The sequence below is a fragment of the Carassius gibelio genome, chromosome A9, assembly GCF_023724105.1.
Source record: "Carassius gibelio isolate Cgi1373 ecotype wild population from Czech Republic chromosome A9, carGib1.2-hapl.c, whole genome shotgun sequence".
NCBI lineage: Eukaryota > Metazoa > Chordata > Actinopteri > Cypriniformes > Cyprinidae > Carassius > Carassius gibelio.
This window is the reverse complement of record NC_068379.1, coordinates 24,552,648-24,574,334: the sequence shown is the minus strand read 5'-3', so window position 1 is coordinate 24,574,334 and position 21,687 is coordinate 24,552,648. Positions and strand designations below refer to the sequence as shown.

Below are 21,687 nucleotides of genomic sequence, written 5' to 3'. Positions count from 1 at the left end.
ACACAGACTGGATCTGGTGGCTATGGTGACCTCGGAATAAGAGAGAAACAGACTAATATTAGCGTATATGCAGGCTAAAAATCCTTTAAAGGATTTGTATATTAGAAGCGTATTAGTGTGTTATTAGTGATGCGTGGCCCTTCTCCTGAACCTCAGTTAACTAGTTAACTCCCTAAATATAGCCTTAGTGCCTGAACGTGTTTAAGGTTTTGCAGAAAGAGTGCTTTGTTTGAGAAATTGGTTTAAGCTAGTGAGAATTTGGTTCGGAGATTGGGTTTAATATTTTAGCAATTCAGAAAAACGGTAATACATTTTATTAAAACATTATTTTTAAAGAATATCACATAATTTTCATCAATGTTTTAAATTTTAATTTAAGCTTTGTTCCACAAAAAGTGAAAGCAATTGTTTGAACTTCAATTAATTACACTTTTAAAGATGGTTTATGCAGTTTTGATGTTTTGACAACAAAGCTATATTAAGCAATAAATCATCTGAAAAAATAAAATGTTAAAATCATAATAAATTATCAAATTGTTCAATTATAAATTAACTCGATTAGAAATCCTTTTCATTAGTCCAATTTCTTTCCCTATTAAAGCGGAATCTAGACTTTGAGTAAAAATAAATGGTAAAATGGATTTCATAGCACCCTACAATCAAACTCTCACTTCTTTCAGCCCTACTTTCCCCATTTACTCTGTACTGTCCTGTCAATAAAGGTAATGGTCCTTAAATAAAATAAAGTATATAATAAAACAAACTGCTGTTACTCTGACAATTTTTTTTTCATAAAATGGCATAACACCCGAATCTTAAACTGTTTTGTTTTCTTTCTCCTCTTCTGTTCTGCTCTGTAGATCAAGTGACTATAGATGCTGGTCTGGAGATCAGAGAATTTCTCAGAAAGAAAAAAACTCCAGTTAAACAAATCAGGAATTTACAGATTAATAACCAGGGTATGAAGTCATCGTCATGACCAACATCGTCATCACCATCATCATCACCACCATCATCATCATCATCTCAATCATCTTCACCATCACCACTATCACCAAATTGCCAAACAGGATATAGAACAAAGAAACAACAAAATGAGAATGAGAGGTAGGCATCATCTTCAGCTTAAATTAATTTGTTTTTGGATTGATGTTTTTATAGCATAAACTTTAGAGGATTTGTTTTGGAGAGAAACTATTAACCGTTTTTATAATGTTTGTAAACATTTTCCTTTAGACTACAGGCATTTAGCCTTCATTATTTCTGAAGTAATAGGGCTAATAAAATGCGATGTGAGCCGCGACATAAGTTTTTTTTTTTTGTTTTTTTTTTTACAATGCAGCAAACATTTATAAGTAGCTTACATGCTTGGCTGTGACTAATCGTTAAATCTCTATTTTTTCCTTTTCTTTTTGAGTAAAGAAAACGCTATACTTTATTATTATATTATTGTTATTATTTTTAGGCAAATTATAGGCAAGGAATATTGTTTTTTTAAAATAATGTTATTATCAGGTATTTCTTCTACCCAAACCGGTTTCGGAATGGTAATAATATCAGACGAATGCAGAACAGAAACATTAAAATATTGATTCTGCTCTGAGTGAACCGATTGAATTTTATTTATTTTTTTGCCTTTCAAACTTTATCTAACTGATTCAACCGGCCCCGGGTTATTTTTAAAGAATACACTTCATCATCATTATCATCATCCCCATAAGCATAACCATTTTTTCCTATTTGTTCACAATATTTAGTTTATATACGGCTAATATCAGATTTAAGTGTGAACTGCATGGTCACAGTCCTGAATTAACCCTCCAAAAAGGCAAAGATGTCAGGAAACAGATTATTATAGTAAATTAAACACTGAGGCCCTTGATGTCAGTGTTAACATGTTCATTTATGTGTTCATCCTGGTATTCGGTATATGTATCATGACCCTGACGGGATGTTAAGCACACTTTCACATCAACTAACTTCTCTTGTAAAATTAATGATGGTGGATATTGTATCACTTTAATATCAAAGGCCCTATTTTAACGATCTAAATGCAAAGTGTAAAGCGCATGGCGCAGGTGCACTCAGGGCGTGTCCAAATCAACTTTTGCTATTTTAACGACGGGAAAACTGTCCGTGCGCCGGGGCGCATTTTTGGAATGGGTTATCCGGGCGTAACGTTCAATAAACCAATCAGAGTGTCATCTCCTATTCCCATTAAGAGTGAGATGCTGGCGGATCGCTTTTTACATAGCAGAATTTGTTGGCGGAAAAGCTGAACGCTTGTCAAGCGAAGAAACCAATCTGCTTGTGCGCGAAGTTAAATCGCGTGAGCAGATCATTTACCGGACAAGCAAGAATCCACCAAAGCTCCCCGAGGTGGAGACTTATGTCTCTGCAGAGCAAAAGTGGGCGTTTATCACCATGTGGGTGTTTTGAAACTGCTGGGTGTTTCTGAATCATGCAATCTAAATGATCCCCCTTACCCAACCCCACCCCTAAACCTAACATCACTATTACATCAACTAATCAGGTATCATGGTGTAAAAACACCTTGATCTCATAATCAATCAATCAATCACCTTTATTTATATAGTGCTTTAAACAAAATACATTGCGTCAAAGCACTGAACAACATTCATTTGGAAAACAGTGTCTCAATAATGCAAAATGATACTTAAGGCAGTTCATCATTGAATTCAGTGATGCCATCTCTGTTCAGTTAAATAGTGTCTGTGCATTTATTTGCAATCAAGTCAATGATATCGCTGTAGATGAAGTGACCCCAACTAAGCAAGCCAGAGGTGACAGTGGCAAGGAACCGAAACTCCATTGGTGACAAAATGGAGAAAAAAACCTTGGGAGAAACCAGGCTCAGTTGGGGGGCCAGTTCTCCTCTGACCAGACGAAACCAGTAGTTCAATTCCAGGCTGCAGCAAAGTCAGATTGTGCAGAAGAATCATCTGTTTCCTGTGGTCTTGTCCTGGTGCTCCTCTGAGACAAGGTCTTTACAGGGGATCTTTATCTGGGGCTCTAGTTGTCCTGGTCTCCGCTGTCTTTCTGGGCAGTAGAGGTCCTTTCTAGGTGCTGATCCACCATCTGGTCTGGATACGTACTGGATCCGGGTGACTGCAGTGACCCTCTGATCTGGATACAGACTGGATCTGGTTGCCACGGTGACCTCGGAAAAAGAGACTGATTTAACGGATTTGGATATTAAAAGCATATTAGTATGTTATGTGTATGCCAGAGATGGGTCTTTAATCTAGATTTAAACTGCAAGAGTGTGTCTGCCTCCCGAACAATGTTAGGTAGGTTATTCCAGAGTTTAGGCGCCAAATAGGAAAAGGATCTGCCGCCCGTAGTTGATTTTGATATTCTAGGTATTATCAAATTGCCTGAGTTTTGAGACCGTAGCGGACGTAGAGGAGTATAATGTAAAAGGAGCTCATTCAAATACTGAGGTGCTAAACCATTCAGGGCTTTATAAGTTATAAGCAATATTTTAAAATCTATACGATGTTTGATAGGGAGCCAGTGCAGTGTGGACAGGACCGGGCCAATATGGTCATACTTCCTGGATCTAGTAAGAACTCTTGCTACTGCATTTTGGACTAGCTGTAGTTTGTTTACTAAGCGTGCAGAACAACCACCCAATAAAGCATTACAATAGTCTAACCTTGAAGTCATAAATGCATGGATTAACATTTCTGCATTTGACATTGAGAGCATAGGCCGTAATTTAGATATATTTTTGAGATGGAAAAATGCAGTTTTACAAATGCTAGAAACGTGACTTTCTAAGGAAAGATTGCGATCAAGTAGCACACCTAGGTTCCTAACTGATGACGAAGAATTGACAGAGCAACCATCAAGTCTTAGACAGTGTTCTAGGTTATTACAAACAGAGTTTTTAGGCCCTATAATTAACACCTCTGTTTTTTCTGAATTTAGCAGTAAGAAATTACTCGTCATCCAATTTTTTATATCGACTATGCATTCCATTAGTTTTTCAAATTGGTGTGTTTCACCGGGCTGCGAGGAAATATAGAGCTGAGTATCATCAGCATAACAGTGAAAGCTAACACAATGTTTCCTGATGATATCTCCCAAGGGCAACATATAAAGCGTGAAGAGTAGCGGCCCTAGTACTGAGCCTTGAGGTACTCCATACTGCACTTGTGATCGATATGATACATCTTCATTCACTGCTACGAACTGATGGCGGGTCATATAAGTACGATTTAAACCATGCTAATGCACTTCCACTGATGCCAACAAAGTGTTCAAGTCTATGCAAAAGAATCCTGTGGTCAGTTTAACTCCCATTACTTTCCTGCAGAGACCTATACTTGCCGAGGTGCGACAGCAATGCTCTTGAACACACCTCTTTTTTAGACCAGCACGCCCATGGGCACACAAATGGGTGCAAATACATTTGCAAAATAAATGATGTGGCGCTGGAAGGGTAAAACGCGAACGGCGCCGGACTGAAACCAGCAAACACACTTGCGCTGCGCCTTGCGTCTCATTGCGCCGGGTGTATGATAGGGCCCAAAATCTGTGCATATGCACATTTTGTAGATGAGGCCTCAGATTGGATGTTGTTTGTGCCGTTCACACCATAATGAGAAAAAAAAAAACAGGTCTTTTTTCCCTAAGGTCTTAAGGTAGTCTAAGATTGTTTGTTCTGGTTGTGTTTTTGCTACTTGACCGATGATTGTTTCATGTGTTTACAGCACTGAAACTTGAGCTCAGCTTCCCCCCGCAATTTGAGGAAAATAAACAGCATCCTGTCCTGCTGCTGCTGTATGATTACACACACACAATAATATACATTTGAAAGAGTTTTAACGGCATTCACTCCTTCAGCATCACACATTTTAATGCACACATTTTATTAAATAAATGTAAAGGAAAAAGTTATTTCGTATTATAACCAGCTGGTGTCGCAGTGACCTGACAACAACCATTTACCGTATATTTGGATAATTTGACCTACAGAGTCTCATAATATTATTTAAATGCATGAAGTTATTTTCTTGTGTAGAAATCAGTGCAGAAATAATAATCTAAATTCCAATCAATGTGAATACATGTAAATGTTCATTCATGTCTATAACTAATTTAATCAAAGGATGTAATGTCTATTGTTTTATCAAGAAAATTGTTTTGCTTGGATACCAAACACTTTTATTATTTATTTCTTTATTTTTTGGTGAAATATTTTATTTCAAAATATTTTACTCACCAAAAATATTCAGTCAGAGGGAAACTTCTCTCCTAGCTCTTTTTTAGGAAGCCAGTTTTGATAAACACTAGTATGGATAAATTCAGTGTTTTGACACAATCAAGCCATATCAGTGTCCAGACCTGGCTATGTGTGTGTGCGAGACAGGGACTCTCATCCTGGTGGTCAGCAGGTGAACGAGCGATTTCGTATGGATTGGGCCGATGTGCTGGTCAGCTGTGATGATGTGATCGTGGCCCGGCTGGACGGCAGAGGAAGCGGCTTTCAGGGCCAACAGATCCTCCAAGACATTTACCAGCATTTGGGACTTGTGGAGACAGAGGACCAGCCCTCTGTTTTACAGTGAGTGTGCTGAGTCTCAAGCCTCCATCTACTGTACAAAAGTCTGAGAGACATTAGATGCTTCACGAACACATTTAAGATGTTTCATAACCTTTGCTCTAGTGTGCCAGAAAGAAATATCTTTTTTTAAATTCCTAAATTTTTTCAGAATATAATGTAATTCACTGACTTTTTTTTTTCATGTTGTATGAAATTTAAAACTGATATTTCCTATAGGCACACACTTTATAAAGCAAAAAATTATAAATAACCATTTAAAAACATATGTTTCTGCATTTGATGTGCTAATGTAGGCTTTTGCACAGGACTAGACTTCATGTAAATTCACAGGCCACAAAAATAATCAGTTCTCATTCATCATCTCTGCTACTGTGGATGTGATGGTAATCTTAAACAAGGTTTTTTTTTTCCATATATTAGCATTACATTTGTCCAAATGTGTTTGTTGTTGCAGGTATCTGACTGAGCAGCCGTATATTGATGGAGGCAGAGTTGGGGTTTTTGGCAAGGTGAGGTTATTCACACCACAATCATTAAAGCGATCGTTCTACTGAGCAAAAAATAAGATATTTTGAAGAATGTTGACTTTCACTGTACGGACAAAAACAAACACTGAGACATCTCTTGAAATATCATGTCATACATGTTTGGAATGACACAATGTTTAAATAAATAATGACAGAATGCCATCTATCCTTCCCGTGTCTGCTGGAAGCTCAGAAGCCATAAAACTGTCAAGTCAAATAATAATTGTATGTAACTTTACACTTTGTAGACTTTAATGATTTATCCAAAAAAAGCACAGATATTTAAACAAATCAGCTGCTTTAAATAAACTGCATCTGTATCAGACAAGCCCAAATAAAAAAATAACTGTACAGACTATGATTCAATTTAGTCTCTGTTACAGAAATAGAAACCGGCTCTGCAAGATCAAAACCTAGTGTTTTTGTGAAGTTATTTAAGTAGTGTTTTGCAGATGTGTGTGAACATGTTTTTATATCCTGTTGAGGACATAAACCTCAATACACCCCAACTCATGAGGACTTATAAATCATACAGAATTATTTTTTGTTTGTGTGTGTGTGTGCTTGCGCAGGCATATGGTGGGTTCCTGAGCTCCGTTCTGCTGCTCTCACATGGCTCTGAACTCCGCTGTGGTGCGGCCATGAGTCCAGTGTTTGACTGGCAGCTCTATGGTAAATGTGACACACACACAAACTCTCTCACTCTCACATACTCTCTCTCACACACATATCATTCATCATGCAACTTTTTTCCCCTGATGAGGACCACTGTATAGACAAACAATGTAAAAAAATTCAGGTATTAATATCTTTGTAGAGACATTTGGACCTCATAATGGAGGATAAACCTGTAAACACACACTAGTCTGACGATTGTATTTCACTATGCAGCTTCAGCCTTTACAGAGCGATACTTTGGATTCCCTCTACAAAATGATCACATATACAAGGTAAGATTGTATAATTTGAGACATAAAAATGTGTGATATTTAGATCATTAGCGTCTCTGTAAAGCCCTGTTCACACCACCAGCGGAACAATCTCATTTATTTTAATGAAAGCTGGGGATGTCCAGTGACAACGAATGTCAGTGCACAATGTGGACGTGCAGCAACACAATATAGACAAGAAGAGTTTGACTTTATCTAAATGAGCAGCGATGGTCAGTGAAGCAAATGAGATTGTCTCCAGTCAGATACTGTAATGGAGTGTCGGCAAGAGAAATCGGACATACTCGGCTCACCCTGTAAATTCTAGCTGCTGTGTTCATCACAGATACATTACAAGATGGCAAAGGGCATGCTTTTTTACATTTTTAATCATGATTAATATGAAACTCTGAAATATACTAACACACTGTGTCCCCTAAATAAATAGAATCAACAAATGAAATACATTTAAAATAATATCTGTTTAACAGTTGATTTGCGCATTATCAAGGCCAGTATTGATACCGATAAGCCAGTTGCATTTTTTTTAGAGTAACAAAATAAATGATAGTCATTTAACACAATATCTGATAGTTAGATTTTTTTTCATTTAATAGGCTTAAACTGCAAAATGATAAAACTGCTTTTACTTATCAACAATTAGAGCGCATGGTCAATCTGATAATAACTTTTCATTAAAAAAAATTAAACAATATAACTAATGTAATAACTAATTTCTTCATTTCTATAATTTCTCTATACACTTTCACTGTTTTCACATTAGATGTTTGATTTGTTTTGCATCAAGAAAACTTTCCTGAATGGCCTCAGTGAATGTTGTGTCGTGTGAACACCTGCTAGAGGCTCAGATCTCCGCTGACATGTGTATGTGATGCTTGGTGTAATACTCTTACATGTGTGTGTCCATGTTTTCATCAGATCCCCAGTCTCCTGCTGAACGTCACATACTCTGAGAACTTACGCTTTCTGATTCTACACGGGACAGCAGACGGTGAGCTTATGAGAGAAAACCCATAAACCTTCAGACAGACAGATGCATCATGGCATGACTATTTCTTTCTCTCCTGTTAGCCAACGTTCATTTTCAACACACTGCAGAACTAGTGAAGCTACTGTCTATGATTAACGTGAACTATAAGTCACAGGTGAGACCTTTCCACCCACACACACCTGCATACCTCACACTCAACCTTTGACCATCTGGCCTCTGGTCTCTGTGCAGATCTTCCCCGATGAGGGTCATGATATCATCAGCAGACGTTACGCGCTGCAATCACTCATCTCCTTCTACAGAGAGTGTTTTGCTGACAATCTACCTGTTCCAATGGAAACCAGTGATGACGACTAGTATCATTTATGCCGATCTAACCTAAACACAGACACAGAGAGAGTGTTGAGTATGAGGACATGCTCCAAATACTCATTTGATTTGTTATTTGCATTTTTCATAATTTGTCCACACAATCATTGCATCTGTATTTAGCGGCATCGTGAATGATGTCATTTAAAACAAGGCATTATGGACTGAACTGATTTATAGATTGGGTTCATATAATTATAACAAACTTACCAGTCTGAGCTCCCGCTAAATCACTGATCATGAATCCTCCAGTCTTCTGCGCTCTTTCTTATCCTCTTTTATCAGCCATCCTATGACCTACAAAAGATAAAGACTGTAAACAACAGCGAGGCATTCTGTCAAATCTCAATTTCATCTGCAAGACGGCAACCATTCATGTGTCTGCATTGAACACGATTGTTATGTATCCTGCTTAAATGTATCAAAATGTTCATCTTAAGCATTTGAGGGGGCCCTTGGCTTTTGAGGCCCAGTTTGTTCATGTACCCTAGCCTAACAGGTAAATCCACCTCTGTGTATATAGAGCAATATATACTTTTTTAAGGAAAAAATGGGTAATGAACTTTACAGTTAAAGAGCTACGTGGTTAGTCTGCATAAACAGAAATAAAATAAAACTCTCACTAAAGTACATTGTGTCAAGACTTTATAAAGTAATACTTTTTTTCTGTCACTGTATATAGTTACATATATCCAGTGTTGGCATCAGCATATAAATGTCAGGGATCTGGAAGGAGGACCCAACTGCAGTGCGAGTAACAAGGGTTTATTGACAACAGACTGATACAAAAGGGTACTGAGATGCACAGGTGACCCTGGAAACTTCAAATGGCAGAATGCTATGTTAGCAGAGGGGATGGCAAGACCAGGCCGGTGAAGAGAACAGAACAAGGCATCATAGAGCTAAGCTCAAATACTTGTTGACCGTAAATTCTGGCTGCGTTCACACTTGGCTTTAACACATGATCACTTTGATACCATCAAGCAGATTGAAGAAGCTCAATAATACTGTAATTCCGAAACATTTTCCTCAAATAATGGAGGGAACCACTCGTTATACATTTATAAGAGTATGGTGTACTATTTTGGTGATTTAATTTGCCTCACTCTCACTGTACGTGGACCCTTACAGGGGATCTGTATCTGGGGCTCTAGTTGTCCTGGTCTCCACTGTCTTTCGGGGATGTCGAGGTCCTTTCTAGGTGCTTATCCACCATCTTGTCTGGATGCGTACTGGATCCGGGTGACTGCAGTGACCCTCTGTTCTGGATACAGACTGGATCTGGTGGCTATGGTGACCTCGGAATAAGAGAGAAACAGACTAATATTAGCGTAGATGCCATTCTTCTAATGATGTAGCAAGTACATCGGGTGGTATGGGAAGTGTTCCCGGTTCTGGTTTACCTAATTAATGCAGCCTAAAATCCTTTAACCCCTTTACGTGCAAACATCGCTGACGGCCCCAGTTTATTATTGTTTCACTTTCACAGCACATTAAACATCACTGTCTTACTTCATCTGGACAAACTGTGCATCAATGGAAAGTTTAAAGACTCAAGCTTCGATATTTGACCAATATTTTGATAAAACATTGTTGCAGTGACAGATATTTAGTGATTTATGTCAGGAGTGCAAAATAATGAATCCGTATTATGCCACATTTTGAATAGAAATTCACAACTCACTCATATTCAGTCACATCAGCAGCGGTTTATTTGTGTTCACAAAGACTCACTGAACAGTGTCAATAAGGATTTTTAGAGCAAAGATACATATCTGCGGAGATATATGGATATATTTACTGATGTTTACTTCATAATTCTTCAGACAGAATCGTCATTTCTATTCATTTTCCACGGATTTACGCGATCAGATGATAAACAGCCTCTCCCAGCGATCTGTGTTGTTTGCGCAGTAGTCACAGCTCGTGCGGTGTGTGACTCAGACTCTGATTGGGTCTTTCAAACGTCAATCTTAGAGTTTCATATCTGGACACCACCCCATCGTGTCACATGCTTCCTGCACACTTCCTGGTAGTTATCTGGCCAAAACAACACTGAAACACCTCTGTATACACAAAATATCCGAATAATAAACCCGCGATTACGATAGTAAAGCTTGGTATGAGAATTTCTTGAGATCTGGGGCGTTTTTATAAAAAAAATCGAAAATGTACATCGGAAATGCTAACTTGTGCAGCGATGAAAAAGGCTACAAATAACATATTTTTACAACAGTAAACGACCAAATTCCACCCCTGATCGATAAAGGAAGTTATTATAAACACTCGATCGGGGTTTAAAGTGAGTTTTGAGTAAAAGTGTACTAATAATTTCATAAATTGTCAGATGTAGCTTGATGCTAACGTTAGCACCAATGCTACTAATAGCAGGTGCTTTTCTTCTTCATAATGCATTTTTGTCTCAATAATTCACGTAAGGTCGTAAGAAAATGTTTTGTTGTATTTTTATAGTAAGACTTTTGATAAATAAGGGCTAAATGCAAAGAGAGACTGAAGTGAGATCGCTGCTTTGTTGCTTTGTAAAGCCTGAAAAACCACAATCAAGGCTAATAAAGGTGGAATAAAAACAAAAGAATAATGATAAAAGAATAATGCGGATAATGTGTCATACTTGGCGGAGGTGTGAAAGAACCGTTTGGTGAGAACAATACAATCATGATTCGGGCAGTTTTCAACAGTGAAACATACACAAAGAGCACAGGAATGTTTACATGTGAGATCTTACAGAGATGACAAGGGCCATAAATCAATCTGATTAGCCTTCTCTAAAAACACACATGACATGGCCTTAGAAAATATTTCATAAAATTCACAGTTTTACAGATTCGATTATGAAATTTTTTATGAAGTCTTGGAAGACTTGTGGCCTTAGCTACACTGTGTTTTCAAACTCATTTCCTACATCAACATTTTTTAAAATACATTTAAAACATATGTTTTTAATATTTTTATTTTTGTTTTTATGTTTGAGCTTATATATCTCTATTATCATAGCAGTCTGAGTGATTCTGATTCCTGAACAGTAAACTTTAAAGTGTCAGCTTTGTGAACAAAGGTTGATTATGTATCTAGTCAGAAAGAATCATGAGCAGAAACCTTTTTATTTTGGGTATGTAATTTCGGTCTCCATGCCAAAAAAGGGGGGTTACTAGTAAGGGGTTAATGGATTTGGATATTAAAAGCATATTAGTATGTTATGTGTAAGCCAGGTTAAAGAGATGGGTCTTTAATCTAGATTTAAACTGCAAGAGTTTACCGAACAATGTTAGGTAGGTTATTCCAGAGTTTAGGTGTCAAATAGGAAAATGATCTGCCGCCCGCAGTTGATTTTGATATTCTAGGTATTATCAAATTGCCTGAGTTTTGAGAACGTAGAGGGTTATAATGTAAAAGGAGCTCATTCAAATACTGAGGTGAAATACTAAACAATTCAGGGCTTTATAAGTAGTAAGCAATGTTTTAAAATCTATACAATGTTTAATAGGGAGCCATTGCAGTGTTGACAGGACCGGGCTAATATGGTCATACTTCCTGGTTCTAGTAAGAACTCTTGCCGCTGCATTTTGGACTAGCTGTAGTTTGTTTACTAAGCGTGCAGAACCACGCCACTACTCTTCACGCTTTACATGTTACCTGTGGGTCATCAGCAAATATGGTGTTAGCTTTCACTGTTATGTTGATGATACAAACTGGATGACGAGTAATTTCTTACTGCTAAATTCTGAAAAAAACAGAGATGTTAATTATAGGACCTAAAACTCTGCGTGCAATAACCTAGAACACTAAGATTTGATCGCTGCTCTGTCAATTCTTCATCATCAGTTAGGAACCTAGGTGTGCTTTTTGTTCGGAATCTTTCCTTAGAAATCCACGTTTCTAGCATTTGTAAAACTGCATTTTTCCATCTCAAAAATATATCTAAATTACAGCCTATGCTCTCATGTCAAATGCAGAAATGTCAATCCATGCATTTATGACCTCAATGTTAGATTATTGTAATGCTTTATTGGGTGGTTGTTCTGCACGCTTAGTAAACAAACTACAGCTAGTTCAAAATGCAGCAGCCAGAGTTCTTACTAGAACCAGGAAGTATAAATATATTAGCCCGGTCCTATCAATACTGCACTGGCTCCCTATAAAACATCATATAGATTTTAAAATATTGCTTATTAATTATAAAACCCTGAATGGTTTAGCACCTCAGTATTTGGCCGAAACACTCCATGATACTTAGGTACACTTTTGAAGAGGTTGTCTTGAACATTTCACTTAAAACCCTGATTTGAGGTAGCAGAAAATAATAATGCGGGGCATCACAGTTCTACCAGACTCGCTCCTAGAAGTTTCACATGATGGTTATTTAAATTATTTTAAATATTATACTCCTCTTGCGCATCTCCAAATATGTCTGACAAGACTATATAGTTTTATCATGATTTTTCCTACTGATAAACAGCTTAAGTTAACATTTAAATTCAGCTTTCTTGACAGCTAAATCAAAATGCGGATTACTGGTTCAATGGCATTTCAGTATTTTTCAGTGTATTTTTCATATATTAAACCCTGTTTTCTGATTCCTTTTGCCTAAATGTTCCGTTGGTAATATTAGTTTGCTTGAGTTAGCATACTAATGTTAATATTACTCAACTAATCTTTAATAAATTACTATTGAATACTATATGGTAACCCTAACCCTAAACCTATCCCTACCCCTTAACTACCCCCAACCCTAACCCTAACCCTAACCTTAACCTACCCCTTACCCTTAAACCTACCCCTAACCCTTACCCCTACCCCTACCCCTAACCCTTACCCTTACCCATACCCCTACCCCTAACCCCTAACCCTAACCCCTACCCCTTACCCCTACCCCTAACCCTACCCCTAACCCTTACCCTTACCCTTACCCTTACCCCTACCCCTACCCCTAACCCTTACCCCTACCCCCCCTAACCCTTACCCCTACCCCTAACCCTTAGCCCTACCCTTACCTTAACGCCTACCTTAACTTCTAACCTGACCTGACCTAGCCCTAATCCATACTTTTATCGTAACCATCATGGAATGACGGGCAGGACATAGCCTTTGTTAATTTCTGGTTGGCTCAGTGGTAGAGTGATGGGCTATGGTTGGGGGGGTGACCTAGGTTCATCTCCCGATCATTGCAGGGTTGTGTTTACTATTGTTTTATAAAAGGACAGAAAATAGCCCTGAACCGATTGACACTCTAATCCAAATACTCATAGAACAAAAATCAGGAAATAGCCCTCACTTAAGGAGACAGCTTTGTGTGTGACTCATTAGATCAGTGGTAGAGTAATGGACTTTGGACGAGGGGACACAGGTTCATGTCCCAATCATTGCAGGGTTATGTTTTCTATTGTTTTATGAAAGGACAGAAACTAGCCCTGAACCGATTGACACTCTGATCCAAATACGCATAGAATGAAAGGCAGGAAATAGTCCTCACTTAAGGAGACAGTGCTGTGTGTGACTCATTAGATCAGTGGTAGAGTGATGGACTTTAAAACGAGTAGACACAGGTTCGTGTCCCGATCATTGCAGGGTTGTGTTTTCTATTGTTTTATAAAGTTTTTCTGTGGTCACCATGGACGAGGTGACTAGGACAAGGTATGGGGTGCATGAAAGAGACAAGGGACTATTGGGCAAAAGTTTGTGACATCTGACGGTTATCCTGGAAAGGATGATGTCTGTTCAGTTCTAAAATGCATGAACTTTGAAGAGGGGTGGACTGGTAGAAGCTTGATGTTCAGAAATGTGCATCCGCCAGTCTCACTCTCTCGGCCTGACGGGAAGGAATGGGAAGTTTTGCTGTTGGGCCTTTATTATCAGGTGACCCGGATACCTTGCGGTGTTAACGAAGGGTCACTTGCACGGTGAGTATCCAGCCTCCCTGGGTCCACTTGGACAGCACACAGGGCAGGTGGTCTGGGGCTAACAGGCCTTAATTGGAGCCCAGTCTTCTATGGGGACGAGTCATTTGCTTAGTACATTGGTTGCACCAGGGGCGGTGATGGAGGATACAGAGGGAGTTAGGGCTAGTGGAAGAGTCCAGTTCAGGATTAAATTGCCTTGATTTAGGGTTAGAGGTTAGAGTTAGGATTAGAAAAAACCCAAGAGCTGAAGCACAGTCCAGCTCTGGTAATGCGCAGTCCTTCAATACTCCTTCTGGCCGCTCTCCCGACTCAGCCGAGGCCTACCCCCACGGCCTAGGCCCATCGCTGCACCACCAATATATTTGGTCTTTTTATCGTTGAACCACAGATAGTGAGATTTCTAAACGTATGAATGAGTATTGTTTAATAATAGTAGTGCTATTTATTAAGGTTTTTATATTATTTATTAATACTTATGAGTAATACTTCTCCATGTAATTTATTAGGGGTAGAATGGGTAGGGTTAGGATGGATGGGGTAAAATGATACGTCGGGGGGTGGAAAGGGTAGGGTTAGGGTTAGAGAGTTAGGGTTAGGGTTAGGTATATAGATAAAAACGAGTTTCACCCTCATTAATTCCACCCTCGTTAGCATATGCGATCTGATTGGCCAAAGCTTACCTGTCCGTATCTTTTGAAGCGTAGGTCCGACGTGCACATAACTGGTATCGTTGGATTCAGAAGGCGGCCTTCTTTCAGGTAGCGTGGATCTATGGAAGAAAGGATGTCGTTTTCAAATCCAATGTGACCGTACATCAGTCTAAAGCGTGACAAAAAGGAAGCCAGTCATCGATAAAAACAAGAAATACATCCAAACGAAATAACCCGTGAAATCATTTGTCTTTTTAGGAACAAGGTATCACTAGCCTGAATAAAAATAGTTTTCCAGCCAGTTCGTGTGCGTCTGTGTGTTTTGACTGCATATGCGTGTGAGTGTGCACACGTGCGTGTGAGTGTGCACAGGAGTGTATGTGTGTGTTTGTGAAAGAGAGAGAGAGTGCATCATTAAAATTAGACTGGAAAGATGTCTTTGAGTGAAGTCATCCGCTCAAGAGCTCCGCCTGGAGTGTCAAATCCTGCTAAAATATTGGAATCCTAATCAGTTTTTTACACATGGCTATTCACAGTTTTATCCAGGAGAGGGCGACCGAGAAGCCAAGGGTTATATCCTGGAGAATATGATATTAGTTTTATGATATTTCTGTACAGAATTTGATGAAGCGTCTGGTTGATAAAGGTTTACAGAGTCTAGGGACTGGCACGTTTAAAAACGGTGGGGCCAGGGGTCAGTGGGTTACGGTCAGTGGGGCTAAGGCTAGCAGTTTTGTTTGGGGCTAAGGCTAGCAGTTTTGAGGGTTAAGGTTTAGGGGCTAGTTTGGGGTCAGTTGCAGCTAGGTATATAGATAAAAACGAGTTTCACCCTCATTAATTCCACCCTCGTTAGCATATGCGATCTGATTGGCCAAAGCTTACCTGTCCGTATCTTTTGAAGCGTAGGTCCGATGTGCACATAACTGGTATCGTTGGATTCAGAAGGCGGCCTTCTTTCAGGTAGCGTGGATCTATGGAAGAGAGGGTTAGGGTTAGATTTGGAAAAGTACAACAGCTCCCCCCAACCTAGCCCTCGTCTAGGCCGGTTTGGGATAGGGAGACTGAGGGAAAGGTGCACGGGCCCACGCTTGTCAGACTATACCATATCGCATGAGATCATCTCCGGTCTAGGAGCTGTGCTTGTCTAAGCATTGGGCCTAAAAAAGTGAAAGTTATGTTTTTGGTTAAATTTAGGCTCTGAATTTTTTCACCCTTAAGTTTCACAGTGCTCGAGTTGAACCGGCTGGGTTCATAATTGCTGAGGTTATGGCGGTTAGCTTGAGAGTGCAGTTTGTTCCAGCACTCAATCTAGATCTAAGTAGATATGAGAACACAAAGTTCTTGACTGAACTTGTTCCAGATCGGCGAACCAGACCACAACTCGAAGGTCGCAGACCGGTAATCCCGACCCAGCATCGTGCTCTGCCAAAAAGTATTGTTTCAGCCAGACTGCCATGTTATCAAAGACGGTTAATGTCATAGTTAAATTATAATCATTGGGTCTGTGATTGTTAAGTTTAGGGTGTGTTTTAGTTCAGCCTTAAATTTAGCTGTGTTAGAATTACACCGACTAGGTTTGCAAACCGCTGGGTCTGTGACGGTTAAGTTTAGGGTGTGGTTTGGTTCAGCCTTAAATTTAGCTGTGTTAGAATTAAACGGGCTAGGTTTTTAAACCGCTGGGTCTGTGACGGTTAAGTTTAGGGTGTGGTTTGGTTCAGCCTTAAATTTAGCAGTACTCACCAGACCACAGCTCGAAATTCAGAGTCCGACGATCCCGACCCAGCATCGAGTTCCGCCATGAAGTCCTGTTTCAGCCAGACTGCCTTGTCCCAAAGACGGTAAGTGTCATCGTTAGACTATAAACACTGGGTCTATGATGGTTAAGTTTAGGGTGTGTTTTAGTTCAGCCTTAAATTTAGCTGTGTTAGAATTAAACCGGCTAGGTTTTTAAACCGCTGGGTCTGTGACGGTTAAGTTTAGGGTGTGGTTTGGTTCAGCCTTAAATTTAGCAGTACTCACCAGACCACAGCTCGAAATTCAGAGTCCGACGATCCCGACCCAGCATCGCGTCCCGTCATGAAGTCCAGTTTCAGCCAGACTGCCATGTTATCAAAGACGGTTAATGTCATAGTTAAATTATAATCGTTGGGTCTGTGATGGTTAAGTTTAGGGGTGTGGTTTGGTCCAGCCTTAAAAATAGCAGTCCTCGAGTTGAACCGGCTAGGTTTTTAAATGCTGCGGTTATGGTGGTTAGGTTTAGAGCGCGGTTTGGTCCATCTATAGATTTAACAGTACCCGAGTTGAACCGGTTGGGTTTTTGAACACGCCAAGAAGTTTTGTTTCAGGCAAATGCCATGTTTCAAGGACGATATTTGTTATAGTAGGACATTTTGGTCATTATTCTTTCCTGCTCCCCCAAAACAGTTAGAGTGAGGGAAATGTTCAAGACAACCTCTTCAGTAGTGTACCTCAGGATCATCGGGTGTTTCGGCCGTTAAACACTATACACCCTCACGCTGAGGCTGGCTCGCTTGGACGATCAGCCCCAAGCGCGTGTCTTGTATCCAATTGCTATTTGGGCCTGACCAGATCCACAATTGCATGGTTGGGGTCTGGATTGAGTTAAAAGGGGTTTTCCACTTAAACCAGTGATTAGGAGAGATGTTAATTTGATTCTGTTGATTTGAAATTATTTGGAGTGCATGTTAGAGCGACTGAAAAAAACATATGTACTCTGCTGTATAATAAACCAAAGTAGGTCTGAAATATCGAAAACTTGGCCTAGAATACTCCTAAAAGGTCGAAGGTTGAGACTGGCGGATGCGGGGCATCAAGCTTCTACCAGACCTCCCTCCTAAAAGTTATGGCAAACCAATCAGACATCACCCTCACACAAGGGTAACCGCTGGATGCGATAACTTCTGAGAGAGAAAGATGTTGCAATAGCCTTCTATTTGTGTGTTTTTGCATACACTGTTACAGGGTGGTGAGTTCAAAATTATCAAAATATTTTTTGAGATTAGACCCATCTTGTGCTCCTCCAAATATGTCGGTCACGACCGTACAGCTTTCTTAGGTTTTTATCACTGATAAATAGCTCTTTTTAGCATTTAAAGTCAGCTTCTTTGACAGCTAATTAAATATGCGGATTCCTGCTCCAATAACGTTTCAAGGCCTATTTTTCTGGGGATTTAAATAGCATTTTAATTAATTTAAAGCCTGGATTCTGATCTCTGTCACTTAATTGTTCTGTAGGTAATATTAATTCACTTACGTTAGCATGCTAATGCTAATATTACTCTATTAATCATTAACACATTACTAATTAAGGTTTAATAGTTACCTCTTGAAGTGAATCAGAAGGCATTAAAACGGTTGGCTCCACGTACTTCCTATATTTTGAAAGTAAGTTTTATCAAGCTCAATAAGTATCAAAATTGCTGCTCCAAACACATTTCTAGGCTTACTCCCAGGGGGTTTTAGATACACTCTCCCTATTTGAAAATTAGTTATCCAATACCTCTTTCTTTATCTTTCTGTTAGTAATATCAGTATTTTAAAGTTAGTCGGAAGAAAAATAGGAAAAGATCTTTCAGCTTACCACTAAAGGTATGAGTATGTTAAAATTAACATGTCCATAATATCATACATATAAATATAAATCTAAAAATAAAAAATAAAAAACAAAAATTAAGACTATAAAAATATATAAAGATATAAAAACCCCCGGAAAGAAAACCATTAAAGGTCCAAGAGTTTCAATTTAAAGCAAACCAGGAGGTGACTAGGCCTGTCTGGGCCATGCACCTCCCACCAAGCCTGTCTGGGCTTGGGTTTGCCCCCCTGTCCCGCCTCTTCCTCCTCCCCTGGCGGAGAAAAGGAGAACCGGGAAGGAGTGATCCAATTAAAAGATTCAATGTGGTTTTTTTTTTAAAAAACGCTGGGTCAGTGATGGCTAGATACAGTGTGTGGTTTAGTTAAGCCTTAAATTTAGCAGTGTTTTGAGTTCAACCGGCTAGGTTTTTAAACCGCTGGGTCTGTGACGATTAAGGTAGGGTGTGGTTTGGTTCAGCCTTAAATTTAGCAGTACTCACCAGACCACAGCTCGGAATTCAGAGTCCGACGATCACGACCCAGCATCGCGTTCCGCCATGAAGTCCTGTTTCAGCCAGACTGCCTTGTCCCCAAGGACGGTAAATGTCATCGTTAGACTATAATCACTGGGTCTATGATGGTTAAGTTTAGGGTGTGTTTTAGTTCAGCCTTAAATTTAGCTGTGTTAGAATTAAACCGGCTAGGTTTTTAAACCGCTGGGTCTGTGACGGTTAAGTTTAGGGTGTGTTTTAGTTCAGCCTTAAATTTAGCTGTGTTCGAATTAAACCGGCTAGGTTTTTAAACCGCTGGGTCTGTGACGGTTAAGTTTAGGGTGTGGTTTGGTTCAGCCTTAAATGAAGCGGTACTCACCAGACCACAGCTCGAAATTCAGAGTCCGACGATCCCGACCCAGCATCGCGTTCCGCCATGAAGTCCTGTTTCAGCCAGACTGCCTTGTCCCAAAGACGGTAAGTGTCATCGTTAGACTGCAATCACTGGGTCTGTGATGGTTAAGTTTAAGGTGTGTTATAATTCAGCCTTAAAATTAGCAGTACTTGAGTTGAGCCAGCAAGTTAGAGTTAGGGTTAGGGTTAGGGTTAGGGTTAGGGTTAGGGTTAGTTAGGGTTAGGGTTAGAAGGGCTAGGGTTAGGGTTAGGGTTAGGGTTAGGGTTAGAGTTAGAGAGTAGAGATTAGAGTTAGGGTTAGAGTTAGGTTAGAGTTAGGGTTAGGGTTAGGTTAGGGTTAGGGTTAGGTTAGGTTAGAGTTAGAGTTAGGTTAGGGTTAGGTTAGGTTAGGGTTAGAGTTAGGGTTAGGGTTAGGGTTAGGGTTAGGGTTAGAGTTAGGTATATAGGGTAAAATGCGAAATTGCACCCCCCTATAGGGTGGGGTGCACTTCGTTTCTATAGGTCCTAGAGGGCTGAAATTCGGTATATATACTATTTAGAGGGCGCCCGATCGTTTGCACTTAGTTTGGTAGCTCTAGCGCCACCAGGTGCTGAGATATGGTATTGCACCCCCAGTTGTTTTGCAGTTAGAGGTCTGAAATTTGGTGTCTATACTAATTAGAGGACGCCCAGTCGATCGCACTTGGTTTCATCGCTCTAGCTCCTCCAGGGGCCGAGATATGGTACTGCACCCTTACTTGAGTTTCGCAGTGCTAGGGTTGAGTTTCGCCTTGCTAGGGTTAGGTTTGGAAAAATACAACAGCTCCCCCCAACCTAGCCCTCGTCTAGGCCGGTTTGGGATAGGGAGACTGAGGGAAAGGTGCACGGGCCCACGCTTGTCAGACTATACCATATCGCATGAGATCATCTCCGGTCTAGGAGCTGCGCTTGTCTAAGCATTGGGCCTAAAAAAATGAAAGTTATGTTTTTGGTTAAATTTAGGCTCTGAATTTTTTCACCCTTAAGTTTCACAGTGCTCGAGTTGAACCGGCTGGGTTCATAATTGCTGAGGTTATGGCGGTTAGCTTGAGAGTGCAGTTTGTTCCAGCACTCAATCTAGATCTAAGTAGATATGAGAACACAAAGTTCTTGACTGAACTTGTTCCAGATCGGCGAACCAGACCACAACTCGAAGGTCGCAGACCGGTAATCCCGACCCAGCATCGTGCTCTGCCAAAAAGTATTGTTTCAGCCAGACTGCCATGTTATCAAAGACGGTTAATGTCATAGTTAAATTATAATCATTGGGTCTGTGATTGTTAAGTTTAGGGTGTGTTTTAGTTCAGCCTTAAATTTAGCTGTGTTAGAATTAAACCGGCTAGGTTTTTAAACCGCTGGGTCTGTGATGGTTAAGTTTAGGGTGTGGTTTGGTTCAGCCTTAAATTTAGCAGTACTCACCAGACCACAGCTCGAAATTCAGAGTTCGACGATCCCGACCCAGCATCGCGTTCCGTCATGAAGTCCTGTTTCAGCCAGACTGCCATGTTATCAAAGACTGTTAATGTCATAGTTAAATTATAATCGTTGGGTCTGTGATGGTTAAGTTTAGGGGTGTGGTTTGGTCCAGCCTTAAAAATAGCAGTCCTCGAGTTGAACCGGCTAGGTTTTTACATGCTGCGGTTATGGTGGTTAGGTTTAGAGTGCGGTTTGGTCCATCTATAGATTTAACAGTACCCGAGTTGAACCGGTTGGGTTTAGGGTTAGGTTAGGGTTAGGAACGAATGAGATCCAGAAGCTGAAACATAGTTCAACGTCGGTAAATGCACTGTCCTTCTTATACTCCTGATGGCCACCTGTTTTCACCGCTCGAGCAGAGCCCCACAGCCCAGGCCCACAACACCCCCCCAATAAAATGAGACTTCAAATTAATATGCTATTATAATCATTATTTATATTATAAAAAATAATTTTGTAGGTTTCAACCATTAGTGGTAGAATGGGTAGGTTTTAGGTGTAGTGTGGTTCTGTTGGTTAGGTTTAGGTGCGGTGTGGTTGTCCTGGTTAGGTTTAGGTGCGGTGTGGTTGTCCTGGTTAGGTTTAGGTGCGGTGTGGTTATCCTGGTTAGGTTTAGGTGCGGTGTGGTTGTCCTGGTTAGGGTTAGGGTTAGGGTTAGGTTAGGTTAGAGTTAGAGTTAGGGTTAGAGTTAGAGTT

At 39.9% G+C, this 21,687-nt stretch overlaps 2 protein-coding genes across 3 annotated transcripts in view; one reads left to right on the top strand and one right to left on the bottom strand.

Annotated features, from left to right (window-relative positions):
- The window catches only part of LOC128020038 (inactive dipeptidyl peptidase 10-like), a 46,015-nt gene extending 36,955 nt beyond the window's left edge, over nt 1–9,060 (top strand). Inside the window, exons 18-26 of the mRNA XM_052606569.1 lie at nt 861–959; nt 4,740–4,809; nt 5,399–5,593; nt 6,048–6,102; nt 6,693–6,792; nt 7,012–7,070; nt 7,989–8,061; nt 8,142–8,215; nt 8,293–9,060. Coding sequence (XP_052462529.1) covers nt 861–959; nt 4,740–4,809; nt 5,399–5,593; nt 6,048–6,102; nt 6,693–6,792; nt 7,012–7,070; nt 7,989–8,061; nt 8,142–8,215; nt 8,293–8,418 — 851 coding nt within the window. The 3' untranslated portion in view covers nt 8,419–9,060. The remainder of the gene's footprint in view (nt 1–860; nt 960–4,739; nt 4,810–5,398; nt 5,594–6,047; nt 6,103–6,692; nt 6,793–7,011; nt 7,071–7,988; nt 8,062–8,141; nt 8,216–8,292) is intronic.
- LOC128020041 (uncharacterized) overlaps nt 1–21,687 on the bottom strand; it is a 455,114-nt gene that overhangs the window by 21,376 nt on the left and 412,051 nt on the right. The gene's annotated exons all lie outside the window — the stretch shown is intronic.